The sequence below is a fragment of the Alexandromys fortis genome, unplaced genomic scaffold (genome assembly GCF_014885135.2).
Source record: "Alexandromys fortis isolate MF-2015 unplaced genomic scaffold, M_Fortis_MF-2015_v1.1 scaffold_72, whole genome shotgun sequence".
Classification (NCBI taxonomy): Eukaryota; Metazoa; Chordata; class Mammalia; order Rodentia; family Cricetidae; genus Alexandromys; species Alexandromys fortis.
In genome coordinates, this window is record NW_026067969.1 from 8,717,097 (window position 1) to 8,730,597 (window position 13,501).

Here is a 13,501-nt window from a genome sequence, read left to right on the forward strand (position 1 = left end):
CTGTCCCCCCCCACTGCCAGTGCAACCTGTACCCCCCCTCCCGCGCCAGTGCAACCTCTCCATTGTCACAGCTGCATTCCATAGCCTTTTTAAAATTACGTGAAGGGAAGTCTTTGCTTTGACTGGATTTGGATTTTCTTGGCCCCCCAACCCCAAATAATGACATGGAAACTTCTTATTAATTATGAAAACTTGGTCTTAGGCTCTTTCCAACTAGCTCCTATAGCTTAAATTAACCCATTTCTATTAATCTACATTCTGCCACATGGTTTGGTTACCTCTCCTCTGTACTGTACATCCCACTTCTTCAATGTCTTACTGGCCTCCTGGCATTCCTGGGAACTCATCCCTAGTTCCTCTCTCTGCCCGGAAGTCCCGCCTATCCTCTCCCGCCTGTCCTCTCCTGCCTAGGATTGGCCATTCAGCTCTTTATTAAACCAATCGGAAGGTGCCTTGGCAGAGATACAGCTTCACAGTGCACAAAGATTATCCCATAATAGATGACTCTGCTGACTGCAGGGTTGGGTGCTAAGTCTACATGCTAGGTCTACATGCTAAATTTACATGCTATCTACATGCTAAATCTGCATGCTTTGGCTGCAAGTAGAGCTCACGTGACAGTGAATAGCTATTTACAGTACAGTGGCATCTGGAGCTATGACTGGTGGATGTAGACTCCTGAGTCTTGGCTGATCTGGAGAAAGCTGTTCCCTCCCCTGAGGGCTGGGGAGGGGTTGGCTGTAAGAAGGGATGGACAGACAGAGGGAATCGGGATGTACGAAGTTCCAAGCTTAGCTCAGAGTACCTGCGCTCGGCCCAGGAGGCAGAGCAAGCCCAGGACCCTTTCTCCCCACCAGCAGCCTGCCCTGGGAGGAGAGAAAGGGCAGCTGCTTGACATGTGTCAGGATGTGGACTGGACTTGGCTCTGGCAGGTGTGCGCCTGCACCTGTGTGGCAGGAAAGGGTAACTTGAACTCAGCCCAGGTGAGCAGGGCCTAAACTACTTTATCTAAAGTGCAAGGTCACAGGCAAGTCCAGCCTGGTGACACAGGCCTGTAACCCCAGTGTGTGCGAAGGAGAGGTATGGCCAGCCTAGGCTCCTGTGTGGTGAGCACCAGGTCAAGGAGGGCTGTATCCTAGGACCCTGTCTCAAAACAAGAACAAAAGCAAACTCAGACGACAGGTGCAGGCAGCGCCATTCCTGAGAGCCCGGGGTGAGAGGGGCCGATGCTGTGGTAAGCTTTTCTCTGTGTGTCTGGCTGTTCACACTCACAGAGCCGTGTCTCTCTGCATGGCAAACAGGACACGTTCACAGTCCCCAATAGCCAGGGCCTTTCTTTGATGGCTCCTGGAACTGACTGTCACGTGAAGTCGTGACGATAACTGAAGGGAAATAGCATTAGTCACCAGACTAATCACAGTCATTTTCTAAAGAAGCAATCATTGCAGTCATAAGAGCAGATGGGTCAGGGCGAGGCGACAGACCTGTGACCCCAGCACTCAGGAACTGAGGCAGGAGCAGCAGGTGCTCAAGGCCAATCTGGGGTACATACACCCCAGTAATCAAACAAAGTAATCAATAGTTGCTTGGTGGTGGGTAACCTCACCCCCCCCCTTCTTGCTCTGAGGGTCGCTGGGGCAGAGGGACTGGGGAGCCACTTCGCTGGCTCCGGTGATAGGTGGCAAGGCTGACTTCCGTTGGTAGGATCTGGAATGTTATGTCTTTCTGCGGGCCTTTCGCTCAAATCAGGACTTTGCCATTTGAGAAAACCTAATTTTTTCTATTGAGATAGCCCAGGCTAACTTCAGACTCCAGCTGTAACTAAGGATGACCTTGAGTTTCTGGTCCCCTGCCTTCTGCCTCCCTCTTGAATCTGGGGTTAGAGGCTTTCTTCCTCAGTTTACCTTCTTTTTTTCCGAGACAGGGTTTCTCTAGCTTTGGAGCCTGACCTGGAACTCTCTTGTAGACCAGGCTGGCCTCAGACTCACAGAGATCCTCCTGCCTCTGCTCCTCCCAAGTGCTGGGAATAAAGGTGTGCACCACCGCTGCCAGGCCTCAGTTTACCTTCTTAAAACAAAACCTAACCCAGCAGCCAGGCAGCCTCAGTGAGGTGGCCCAAGATCCGGGGATGTGCTTGGTGATAGGGCGCAGAGCCTCGGTTCATGGCTCTGGTGCCTCTGCCCAGCCGACCCTCTGGGGCTGTTCCTACTCCCAGGGCCTTCCTGTTTTAGATGCCCAGCTAGGAAGAAAAACCCTGACTTTTCTTCCTAGAAAAGACGACGACGGATTGGAGGGCAGGGTTTCAGAAGTCTAAATATAGACCACCAAGTGGGGGCCTTCTGACAAGGGCAAAGCTGGCTGGTGGGGGAGGGGAGCAGACCCATTTTTTTCCTGTAAATATTTTCTTCTGGACAGGAAACTGGTCTCAGGTCCTATTGTTCGAGCACAATGGGCTCTCCTTTTAAGAGTGTAGCTTTCCCTCCACCCCGAGAAGCAGCAGGGGGAGCTAGGGAAAGGAGCCAGGGAAGAACACAGAAGGAGGGGCAAGAGGCCTGAGGGTGTAGGCACATTTCATAATTTCTTCCGTTGATACACATAATCTGTTTTGTAACTGGTACCACAGTTATCACAGAATAAACAGAACTTGCCGAGAAATGGAGATCCCCAGGTCTCCCTGGGTCCCACAGTCCCTTGCAGCTTCTGTGCCTCCCTTCTTTCTTGATGTCTGTAGTCAGCTGGGTGAAGAAATCCTGTCCCACGTGCAAGTCAGCCTAGAGGCCGGGAGGAGACTCCTGATGTGGCCGCGGCTGTGCTGGCTTCCAAGTGCTCTGCTTGAGCTGTCTGCCTGGTGTAGGCTGTGCGCTCCATTTACAGACGAGGGAACTAGATGCTGCAGCCATGCTCACACCTCTGTAGGGGCCGCAGGAACGTCTGAGCGCCTGCAGCCCACACAGGTCACCTGTTTGCCTGGACACTGGTCCAACATCTTTCCCCACCCACACCTGGCCCGCTGGCCGAGCTGGGACGTTCTCTGGATATAAGTTCAAGTCTTCATTGCTATGAGGGGAATTGAGGCCTAGAGCTGGGCAGAGGTTTTGACCTATTGGTGTGTCCCCCGGCTGGGTGAATGCTGTGCCCTGAAGTAGAAGTAGTGGTGGATAGGGGAAGCAGCCTGCTCCCCAGTTCCTTCCCCCAGGTGGCTCCCCTGGACCGGAAGAGTGGGAAACCCTAGGCCTGACCTGGCTCTGACTGAATGCCTAGGTTGGGTTTCTCTCATATCCTGTTTGAACCCTGAGTGAGCCCCTACACTGCTCTGACCTCAGGCCTTTATCTGTGCAGTGGATGCGGTGTAGCCTGGCCTGGGGGTCCTGATGAGGCCAGGGATTTGGTGGCAGCGGTGGTGGGGTAGTGGTGGTGGTGGTGGTGGTGTGTGTGTGTGTGTATACACGTGGTACCCTATGAGGAGTCAAAATGCACGCATTGATGGCTGCTGGGACCCCTTGTTCCTTCTTGGCCTTACCCTTACTTCCTGCCCACAGGTGCCCCTGGATGAACGCATCATCTTCTCTGGGAACCTCTTCCAGTACCAGGAAGACAATAAGAAGTGGAGAAACCGCTTCAGCCTGGTGCCCCACAACTACGGGCTGGTGCTGTACGAGAACAAAGTGGTGAGTGCAGCAGGCTCCTGGCAGCTGTCACCTCCCCCGCTTACTGCTTCTTACTCTGTGACCTCCTTCCTCGGCTCCTGACCCCGTGCCTTCCCCTTCACATCTGCCACCTACTGTCTCCCCACAGAATTCCCAGGGCCAAAGCAAAATTTCTGAGCCTTCTCCACGTCCCCAAACCTCTTTGGCCTTGGGGCTCCTTCTCTCCGTGTCCTTTCACCCTCTGTCCAGGTGTCCACGTCGTAAACCCTTTTGGAAACCATCTTACTCTCTGGTCACTCTCAGGTCCCGCCAAATCCTTCCTCACCACAGAGCCTGCCCTCTGCTTGCCTTGGTCTCCTTCCTGGCTAGCCTTCCGACCTCTCCCAGGAGCCCCTCCTTATGCTTCAGCCATCACGGCAGCCATTCGCTGGACGGGGCTCCTGAATTCTCCATCCCCAATCCTCCTGCCCTGATGTGGGTCTGAGAAGAAATGGGGGCCGGCCGTGGCTTGTCTTTGCTTTGGGCCCTTGGGGGAAGTCCCACCTGGTTAGGTTACAGACTTATTTCATCTGCCTTTATTTCATTCTCCAGCGCTGCCCCAAAGACAGGCCTGTCTGACCTGTTTCAGAGCAGATAGTCTGCCCCCTAGTGGCAGACAGCTGCTCGGCAGCCCTGACGTATGGGCAATTGGGTCAGAATTGCTCCCCTTCCCATTGCTGTAAGGAAGGCTGGGCACCCACCTCACTCTCCTTTGGAACATTGCAGTGCTTAGAACCTAGAAATTTGGGGTGAGCCGTTAGAAGTAACGTCAAAGACCTTGGGTTCTGGGGACAGCGCTGGTTCAGAGCCAACATCTACTTCCCGTCCGTGTGACTGGGAGATGAGCCGCTTCTTGTGTCATGAGAGCATCCTGTGAAATGAAGCATGCGGTGTCCCCAGCACAGTGTCTGATATGTAACAGACCATCGTAGACTGGCTGATCACAGAGGCAGCGGTGGCAGCCATCAGAGCAGCCGCCCCCATAATGAAACTTACACGCTAGGAATTGTGTTGAGCATTTTGTGTGGCTGTTTCCCCTCCCTCCGTGCCCAGCTGCTGAGGTCAAGGTCAGGGCCCTGAGCTGGGTCTTGTTATTCTGCCACTCTGCCTCCAATAATGAAACAGTTTGTCTCCATCCCCTCCGTCGTGTGGACTAAACTCGGTCACTGGAGCTTGCCAGGCAAACACTCCACATGAGGCTGCATTCCATCCGGGTCGGTCGCTTCTAGTTCTCCCCTCCCCCATCTCGGACAGGTAGCTGAGTACTCCCTGCAGCTGGCTGGAAATGGGAGTTTGTGCTTAGCTACGTTCATAACCTCGAGGCTCCATTTCTCTTGCCCTCTTCAGGCCTATGAGCGGCAGATGCCCCCCAGAGCCATCATCAACAGCGCGGGCTACAAAGTCCTCACCTCTGTAGACCAGTATCTGGAGCTGGTTGGCAGTTCCCTACCAGGTAAAGGACCAGTGGTCCAGTCCTACTGTCCTTCATGGGCCTAAGGATTGGCCAGGGAAGCGGATGACCCTCAGCCCATTGCTCGGACTCTATTCTGCAGGGCAGACAATGGGGCCTAGAATGTCTGCAGGTCTCTTGAACAAACTGAGCCCTCAAAGGGGAGACTCCAAGGGCCTGTGAGGTAGCGTTTGCCCTGGGTTGTGTATGGATAGGGTCTGGACACTGATTCATGTGGGCCCTCAGCCAGTTTGCCTATGCCAAAGCCACATGCACCAGAGTTCCGGTGGAGGCCTTTCCCACCTCCCTGAGGCCATGGTTGTCTCTGGGAAGATGATGGTGACCCTGCCATGGCTGCCAAGGATTTCTGAGGCTTTGTCTTAAACCTCCTCATTCTACTCAGCCTGGTGAGGCTTCTGGAGTCTTACACAGCCCCCACCTCGGATGTGAGACTTGGGACTGAAACCTGTGTGGTGGTGGATGCTGGATAGGAGTCCATTTCCTGGGCTTCATGACTGACTCGCGATCCTTTTGTTGGGTCCATCCCCTCTGATGCCAGGTTCTTCAGCACCAACTGACCCCTGGTGCTGAGAGCATCTCGGGTGTGGCCCTGTAAACAGCCACTCAGAGCTGGACCATGGGCAACTGTTATTCTCATATCACTGACACAGTGGTGAGCCCGGGACCTGTTGTCTTGCTGGACCAAAATATCCGTGAGGGCCAAAGAGATGGAGAAAAATTCCTGTTTGTTTTGTTTGCCCACACACCTCCCTCCTTCCCTGGATATTGAAACCACAAGTTTGGCCTCTGCTGTTGAAATTTAAAGGGAAACCCAAGATTGTAATGAACTAGAGGCCTGACCCTGTCACAGAGCCTTACACACGATCAAGGTGGGTGTGACCCATTTCCAGTTCTAGAAAGAGGGGTCACATGGTGCCAGGTTTCTCAGTTACTGTAGCTGAACCCTGGAGGTCAAGACGAAGATCAGCTGCTTCCTGATGACGCACTGTCCCCAGGACAGGACAGCCTTCTCCAGGCCTGAATCTCATGGCTGTGTTTTCACAGGGACCACATCCAAGTCGGGATCCACCCCCATCCTTAAGTGCCCCACGCAGTTCCCGCTCATCCTGTGGCATCCCTATGCCCGTCACTATTACTTCTGCATGATGACCGAAGCTGAACAGGACAAGTGGCAGGCGGTGCTTCAGGACTGCGTCCGACACTGCAACAATGGTGAGATGCCAGCAGGCGGCAGCGCTTACTAATGTGCTGAATGGTGACACCTAGTGGTTGTGTATGGTATGGCAACCCTGCTCTATGATCGGCTCTCACTTCCCTTCTGAGGCTGTAAGAAACTTGATTACCACTCTTAATCCTTCTCCTTGAAAACAAAGACTGTGCTTGTTGAGCCCCTGAACCCCAATTCCAAAATCATCTTGATTTTGCCACTTTCTAGCAATGTGATGCTAGGAGACTTTGTAGCTATTAGTGTTGTTGCTGTTACAAACATACCCGGCAAAGGCAACTTAAAGGGAAAAGGGTTACTTTGTCTCACAGTTCAAAGGTGCAGATAGTCCACCATGGTGGCAGGAGTGTGTCAGCATCCAGAGTCAGAAAGCAGAGGAAGATGGAGGCCACTCTCTGTTCCTTCCTCCTTTTTATTCAGTCTGGGACCCCAGCCCACGAGTGCCACCTGTATTTAGGGTCAGTCTTCCACCTCAGGTCAATCTAGAAACTTCCTCACAGACGTGTCTAGAGCTTTGTTTCTACGGTGATTCTGAGTTGACAAGATTAACTCTCAAGGAGACTAATTTTCCTTTTGAGTTCTATGTAAAATGGTGATAGGATCCCTTGTGTATTTGGGGGAACTGTGGGGTTCATGGCATGAGTCTACTTCATGCTTGCTAAAGAACTTTCTTATACCTGAGTATAATGGTTTCTGGAGAATCCTTCTGTGAATTTGAGGCCAGCCTGGGCTACATAGTGATTCTAGGATAGCCTGGGCTACAGTGATCCTGTCACACCACACACCAAAATATTTCTTTTTTTGTTTTGTTTTATTTTTTTATTTTTGTTTTGTTTCCCAAAACAGGGTTTCTCTGTATAACAGTCCTGGCTGTCCTGGAACTCACTTTGTAGACCAGGCTGGCCTCTAACTCACTGAGATCCACCTGTCTCTGCCTCCCGAGTGCTGGGATTAAAGTTGTGCACTGCCACTGCCTGGCCCCAAAATATTTCTTATGATATAATTTCCTCCTTTACACATGGTAGTCTATAAAAATCCCTCCCTCCCTCTCTCCCTCCGTCTCTCATTTGTAAACTCATGATTTGACTCTTCAGCTCACTCAAGTATTTGACAGACATCTATGGCATCTATTCTGAGCTTATAGACAGGAGCGAGGCATGCACCTTGCCCACAGCCAGCCAGCTGTATGATAGACAGATGTGCCACAGGTGAGCCAGCTGTGTGGTAGACAGATGTGCCACAGGTGAGCCAGCTGTGTGATAGACAGATGTGCCACAGGTGAGCTACCAGGGTGGTTGGTGTTCTCTGTGCTGGGTGCTGGCTGGGAGCCACCCAGGAGCCTGTGTATGTGTTGGAGGAGGTGCTGTCCTGTGGCTAGGGAGGAGGTAATAGGGCAGGCCCTGGGTGGGGAAGGATTCCCTGTAAGAGGCTGCGGCCCCCATAAAGGATGACTCGGAATGGGGACAGTACTGTGTGTGTGTGTGTGTGTGTGTGTGTGTGTGTGACAAAGTGAGGCTGAGGTGGCTCTGAGGCCAGGTCTGGACGATCCTAGAGGGTCCTGAGGAATTAATTCTAAAGCCTTAGGGTTGTCCACAGTGTGAAGTGTGGAATATCTTTCTGTCCCTGGAGAAGGACTAGCCCTGGCTTGGTGATGTGCTCCCAGAGGCAGAGGGAAGCCCAAAGCCTCTTTCACCCTTGTTCTCAGACACAGCTTCACCTGATGGCAAGGGATGCCTTCGGGCACCTGACTGAACCCAGCTCACCCCACCTCCCTGGAGAGGCCTCCACCCTCCTGGAGTCTGTAAGATGGGAGGGAACCAGGTCTTCAGCCAGGCCAAGCCCCACCATCTGGGCTGGCCCTGCCCTGCTGCCCACAAAGGGGCTCTTGTTCCTAGGTCTCTGGGGCTGTGTCTCTGGCTCAGGATCTGGCTGCCTGGCATAGGGCACCCTCCATCCTCACCCATTGCTGGCCCATGAGCCCTCTGCAGGTTCCCAGGGCTTTTGACTTACCTGCTATAGCAGGTCAGGTAGAAGGAGGGTGAGGGCAAGGGTAGAGAGGAGCCACTGTTCAGTTCCCTGGGGTATCATACAGTAGGAAATGGGGTATTGGGGAAGGAAGGAGCTGGTTCAGATAGAGCTGTGAACCTCCACACAGCAGGCATTCAGCTGGAAGGTCTTGGTGTTGTGGGCTGGAGAGAAGATACCTAAGAGCTGTGACAGAAAGCCCTACTCCAGTCCAGCTCTCTTTCCCTGTAGGAGCTGACAAGGCTAGTTCCAGACATGGCCCTTCCCTCCACCCCAGGCTGTGAGAAAGTTCTCTGCTTCCTCCCTTGTTGAGGCTGGGCCTGGAATTTGTGGGGCCTGGAATTGCTCATTCCTGGCTCTGCCAGGAAATGGGGGTGGATGGGTGGGGGAAGGACGCCAAGCTGGGTGGCTGCCAGCCTGGCTAGGGCCCCCTTCACATCCTGCATTCCTGGAGCAGTGGGGGGGGGGTGGCAGGAGGCAGCTGGGGCACTGACTTCAGTCCTCCTCGGCCTGGTGTCCATGTCCTGCTCAGGCTGACTAGACCAAGGCTGTCCTGGGTTCCAGCCCTGATTTAAGTCCCAACCCATCCTCTGTTTCTCAGTCTTGCTAGGAAGCTCGAACTTGCTGTGATCCTTCTGCCTTGATCCCCCCCCCACAGTGTTGGAATGTGGGGATATGTCTGTCTGTGTGTGTGTCTTTGTGTGTGTGTGTACACATGCACATATCACCACCACATGCAAACATGCACGCACACATACACACATAGCTGGAACCTCAGTTTCTCTGAAGCTAAGACCAGCCCCTGCCCTGCCCTATTCTCCCATCTTTGAGGGTTAAATGAGCGGATGCGTGTGAAGTCTCAGCCTAGAACTGGGTGGCTTACACACAGAGATTCACTTTTCTCCTAGTTCTGAGGTCAGAGAACCAGGCGGTCAGTGTCAGCAGCGGGGTTGGTCCTCTGTCGAGCACACAATTTTTTTTTTTGAGACAGGGTCTTGCTCAGGCTAGCCCCAAACTTCTAAGCTCGAAATGGTCATTCTGCCACAGATCTCTAAGTTCAAGGCCTGCCAGCTAGGACTGCACAGTGAGACTCCTGTCCAGCAAACAACACAGGGCAGGGGCGACAGCTCGCTTGAGGGCTTGAGTTTGGCTCCTGACACCCACGTTAAGTCTGGTGTAGCACCATGCATCTGTACCCAGTCCTGGAGGGGATGCAGCGGCCGTAGGCTCACTGTTCATTCAGTCTAGCTGAAATATATTCCAGGTTCAGTGAGAGACTATTTCAAAAAATAAGTTGGAGGGACCAAGATGCAGTGGTTAAGAGCACTGACCGCCTTCCAGAGGACCTGGGTTCCGGCTCAGTACCCACACATGGCTCACATCCAGTTCCGGGGCCTCCGGCGCCCTCTTCTGGCCTCCTCAGGCACTGCAAGTCATGGGCACAGACACTCATGCAGGCAGAATACCCATCCATACACATAAAATAAAATTAAATTAAAAGTAAGAAAATGGAGAGTGATAGAAGACAATTCATTCTGACCTTTGACATCAGCATGCACATGTATGGAAGAGTAAATGTGCGTGTGTGCACACACTAAAAAAGAAGAAATTTCCCTTTTTTATGAAGTCCACTGAGGTCTGAGCTCAGCCTAACCTCTCAGTTAAGCTTGCTCTTAGGAGAGAGAAGTTGTCACAAACACAGTCCCATTCTGAGGCGTGTGGCCGGGTGATCACAGTGGACACTGGCCAGACTCACGAGCCCAGAGGGGCTGACTCTAAACCTGCTTAGGTTGCTGGCTGGATGTGCAGAATAGAGAAGGTCTTTAGGGAGGAGCCTCCTGCTGTTGCACCCTGGCTACTGCCCACTTTCTCTACCTGGAATGCCCTTGCACAACGCACCTTCTTTGCTACGGGCAGAATGGAAATTCCTAGACCCGGGAGAGGCTGCAATTTGTGCACTGCCAAATATTTCTAGACAAAACTTGGGCTCTAAGAGACTGTGTCCTCCTGACAGCCTTGCTGGGGGTTCCTCCCAGGCCTACCCGGGTCACCCCGGCTTGGGTACCACCTCTGCTGAAGCCCCCTTCTTTGCCTGCAGCCTGGCCTGAGTCCCTGAATGGGTGCCGTCGGCTCTGAGTTTCCATGCCTGTGGTAGAACCCCCTCTGGCTCTCACAGACTGTGGGCGGCTGGCTGTGGGAAGGGAGGGGCTTTTTTTGTGGGGTGACTCAGCCTGTTGTCACTGCAGTGGGCGCTGGGGTTTGTGTGCACAGGCTGTCACTTCCCCTTCTGGGGCTCTGGGGACATTGTGGTCAGAGGCACATGGCTAGGTTTGGTGTATTAACCACGGTCTGTCCCTACTCAGATTTGGTCACTTCCTGCATCTTGTTTGCTTGGCACTGGTCTGGGGTCCATGCTGTGTACATTAACTCGCCTGTCCCATGACACAAGCCACCGTCACCACAGCAACAATGAGCATAGTGGTTTTTCCTAGTTGCTAGCGGTGGTCACACTCCCATCTTACCCTCCCATCCTCCTCCTTTCCCACTCCAGGAATTGAACTCAGGGCCTGTGGATATGAGACAAGCACCTACCACTGAGCTGCACCGCCAGCCCTTTATTCAATGAAGTTTTAGCACCTGCACCTAGCGCCGATAGAGCCCACAAACAAAACAGACCTAGGGCTCTTCAGCTTCTGATAGAAAGTGTCTTTCAGGGGCCAGGTGTGTGGCTCAGTGACACAATGCTTGCCTAACACACGCAGGGCCCTGAGTTCAATCTTCAGCACTTCAAAAAAAAAAAAAAAAAAAAAAACAACCTACACAAAGTGTCATTTAGGAGGCCCTGGTGCCACCCTCTTAGACTTCCCGTGTCTCGTTGTCTGTGCTCAGAGAGTCTCAAGCCCATGCAGGAGGCCGGGCTAGGGTCATTGTTCCCCTGAGAGGAAACTGAGGCTCTTTTGGGGTTCAGTGACATAAAGCACAGCCCAGAAAGCAGCCCATGGGTCAAGTTCATCTCTGGCCTACTTCTGTAGCCGGGGGTGTTGACAGAGACCAGCTCTGGCTGTTTACAAGTTGGGATACTAGGTCCAGCACTGGGACAGAGGGTGTCTGGCCTGTACAGCTGGAAATGTTTACTGTCTGTCATGTCACCAGAGGGTGGGGCTCAGGTGTCTGACTTTCCCTGTCCCAGCTTGACCATTCATTGCTCTGACTGTTTTTCTATGAGGTAGGGTTAATGACTATGCTGGGCAGGGGTGGGGGCACAGGGCTGCCAGGCTGCTGCAGGGTGAGCCACCACTGCTCTTGCTGTGTGTGCCCTAGATGGGGTGACTGCGTGCTCTGAGTGGACGGGCTTGGCAGAGGGTCATTCGCTGACCTCTCATCTCCCCTCTCTCCGTCTCTTATTCTGGGTAGGGATCCCTGAGAACTCGAAGGTGGAGGGCCCCGCATTCACTGACGCCATCCGCATGTACCGCCAGTCCAAGGAGCAGTACGGCACCTGGGAGATGCTTTGTGGGAATGAGGTGCAGGTGAGGCCAGAGGGCTGCCTGGGGCCCCCATGGGTAAGGCTGGTACCAGGAGTGGGGTTCTGGGGAGCAACAGGTTTGGGAAGAGATGGCAAGATCAGATTTGGGTGAGTGAGAACCCCATAAGTCTGACCCACAGACATTTGCATGTGCAGTAGAGGCCTGGGGCACATGTAGAGGCCCTGAGGTGGGCCACCCAAATTCAAGGGTGCTGTTGGGCAGAGGTGTGGAGGAGGCCCAGAGGAGGGGCGCAATCACGGAAAACACGTCAGGAGGATAGGCATCAACCTCTACCTTGACTCTTACCTCTTGGTCCTAGATCCTAAGCAACCTGGTGATGGAGGAGCTGGGCCCAGCGCTGAAGGCAGAGCTTGGCCCACGACTGAAGGGAAAGCCTCAGGAGCGGCAGCGGCAGTGGATCCAGGTGTGTGGACCCGGGATGCCTGGCAGGGACGAGGGCACCAAGGGGGAACGGCTGGCATTCTGCCCTCGGCCCTGACGTTTCTGCTGTCCTCACAGATCTCCGATGCCGTCTACCGCCTGGTGTTTGAGCAGGCCAAGGTGCACTTTGAGGCGGTACTGTCTAAGCTGCAGCTGGCCCGGCCAGCCATGGAGGCTGTCATTCGCACGGACATGGACCAGATCATCACCTCCAAGGAGCATCTGGCCAGCAAGATCCGGGGTAGGTGGCCAGAAGCCACTGTGCATGTGCTGCACGTGGCTCCCCAGGGCCAGGCCAGCCTCTCTGGGGCGGGATCCATCACTGGTCTGTTCTGCTGAAGACTCAGAATCAAATCCAAGTCCCTCTAACTCCTGCAAATTCTTTTATAAGTTGATTTGTTTGTTTTTGACTTTTTGAGTTTTTGATTTTTTTGAGACAGTGTTCCTCTGTGTAGTAGTCCTGGCTGTCCTGAAACTCACTATGTGGACCAGGTTGGCTTCAAACTCAGAAACCCACCTGTCTCCCAAGTGCTGGGATTAAAGGTGTGCATCACCGCCCAGTGTAAGTTTAATTTCTTCAAATCCATATTTGATTCTGGAGGTGCTGGGACTTGAAACATGAGCTTTGTCCATGCTGGATAAGCACTCTGTCCCCAAGTGCAGTGCCAGGCTTTTTTTTTAAATGTTTGAGACAAAATCTTTGTTGTTGTTGTTGTTGTTGTTTTGTTTTTGTTTTTGAAGACAGGGTTTCCTTGTGAAACAGCTTTAACTGTCCTGGAACTCACTCAGTAGACGAGAGTGGCCTCAAACTCACAGAGATCCACCTGCCTCTGTCTCTTTAGTGCTGGGATTAAAGGTGTGTACCACCACCACCCGGCTGAGACAAAGTCTTGTAAGTTACCAAGGCTAGACTTGAATTTATGATCCTCCTGCCTCAGCCTCCCAAGTTCCTAGGATGACAGACAAGTTTTTGACTCTAGCTCAGATTTTTGTGGAGATTTTTGTCTTTGAGATCCAAGGCCTTTGTCTTTCCTTGGCCAGTGTCACCTGATGGACTGCCTGTCACCTTGGAGATCCCCCCCCCCCCCCCCCCCCCCGCCCCCCGCGCCGCCCCGCCCGCCCGCCG

The 13,501-nt window shown here is 53.2% G+C and overlaps 1 protein-coding gene across 1 annotated transcript in view; it reads left to right on the plus strand.

Annotated features, from left to right (window-relative positions):
- Niban2 (niban apoptosis regulator 2) overlaps positions 1–13,501 on the plus strand; it is a 49,148-nt gene that overhangs the window by 30,737 nt on the left and 4,910 nt on the right. Inside the window, exons 3-8 of the mRNA XM_050154962.1 lie at positions 3,540–3,668; positions 5,034–5,139; positions 6,202–6,369; positions 11,822–11,937; positions 12,254–12,358; positions 12,454–12,616. Coding sequence (XP_050010919.1) covers positions 3,540–3,668; positions 5,034–5,139; positions 6,202–6,369; positions 11,822–11,937; positions 12,254–12,358; positions 12,454–12,616 — 787 coding nt within the window. The remainder of the gene's footprint in view (positions 1–3,539; positions 3,669–5,033; positions 5,140–6,201; positions 6,370–11,821; positions 11,938–12,253; positions 12,359–12,453; positions 12,617–13,501) is intronic.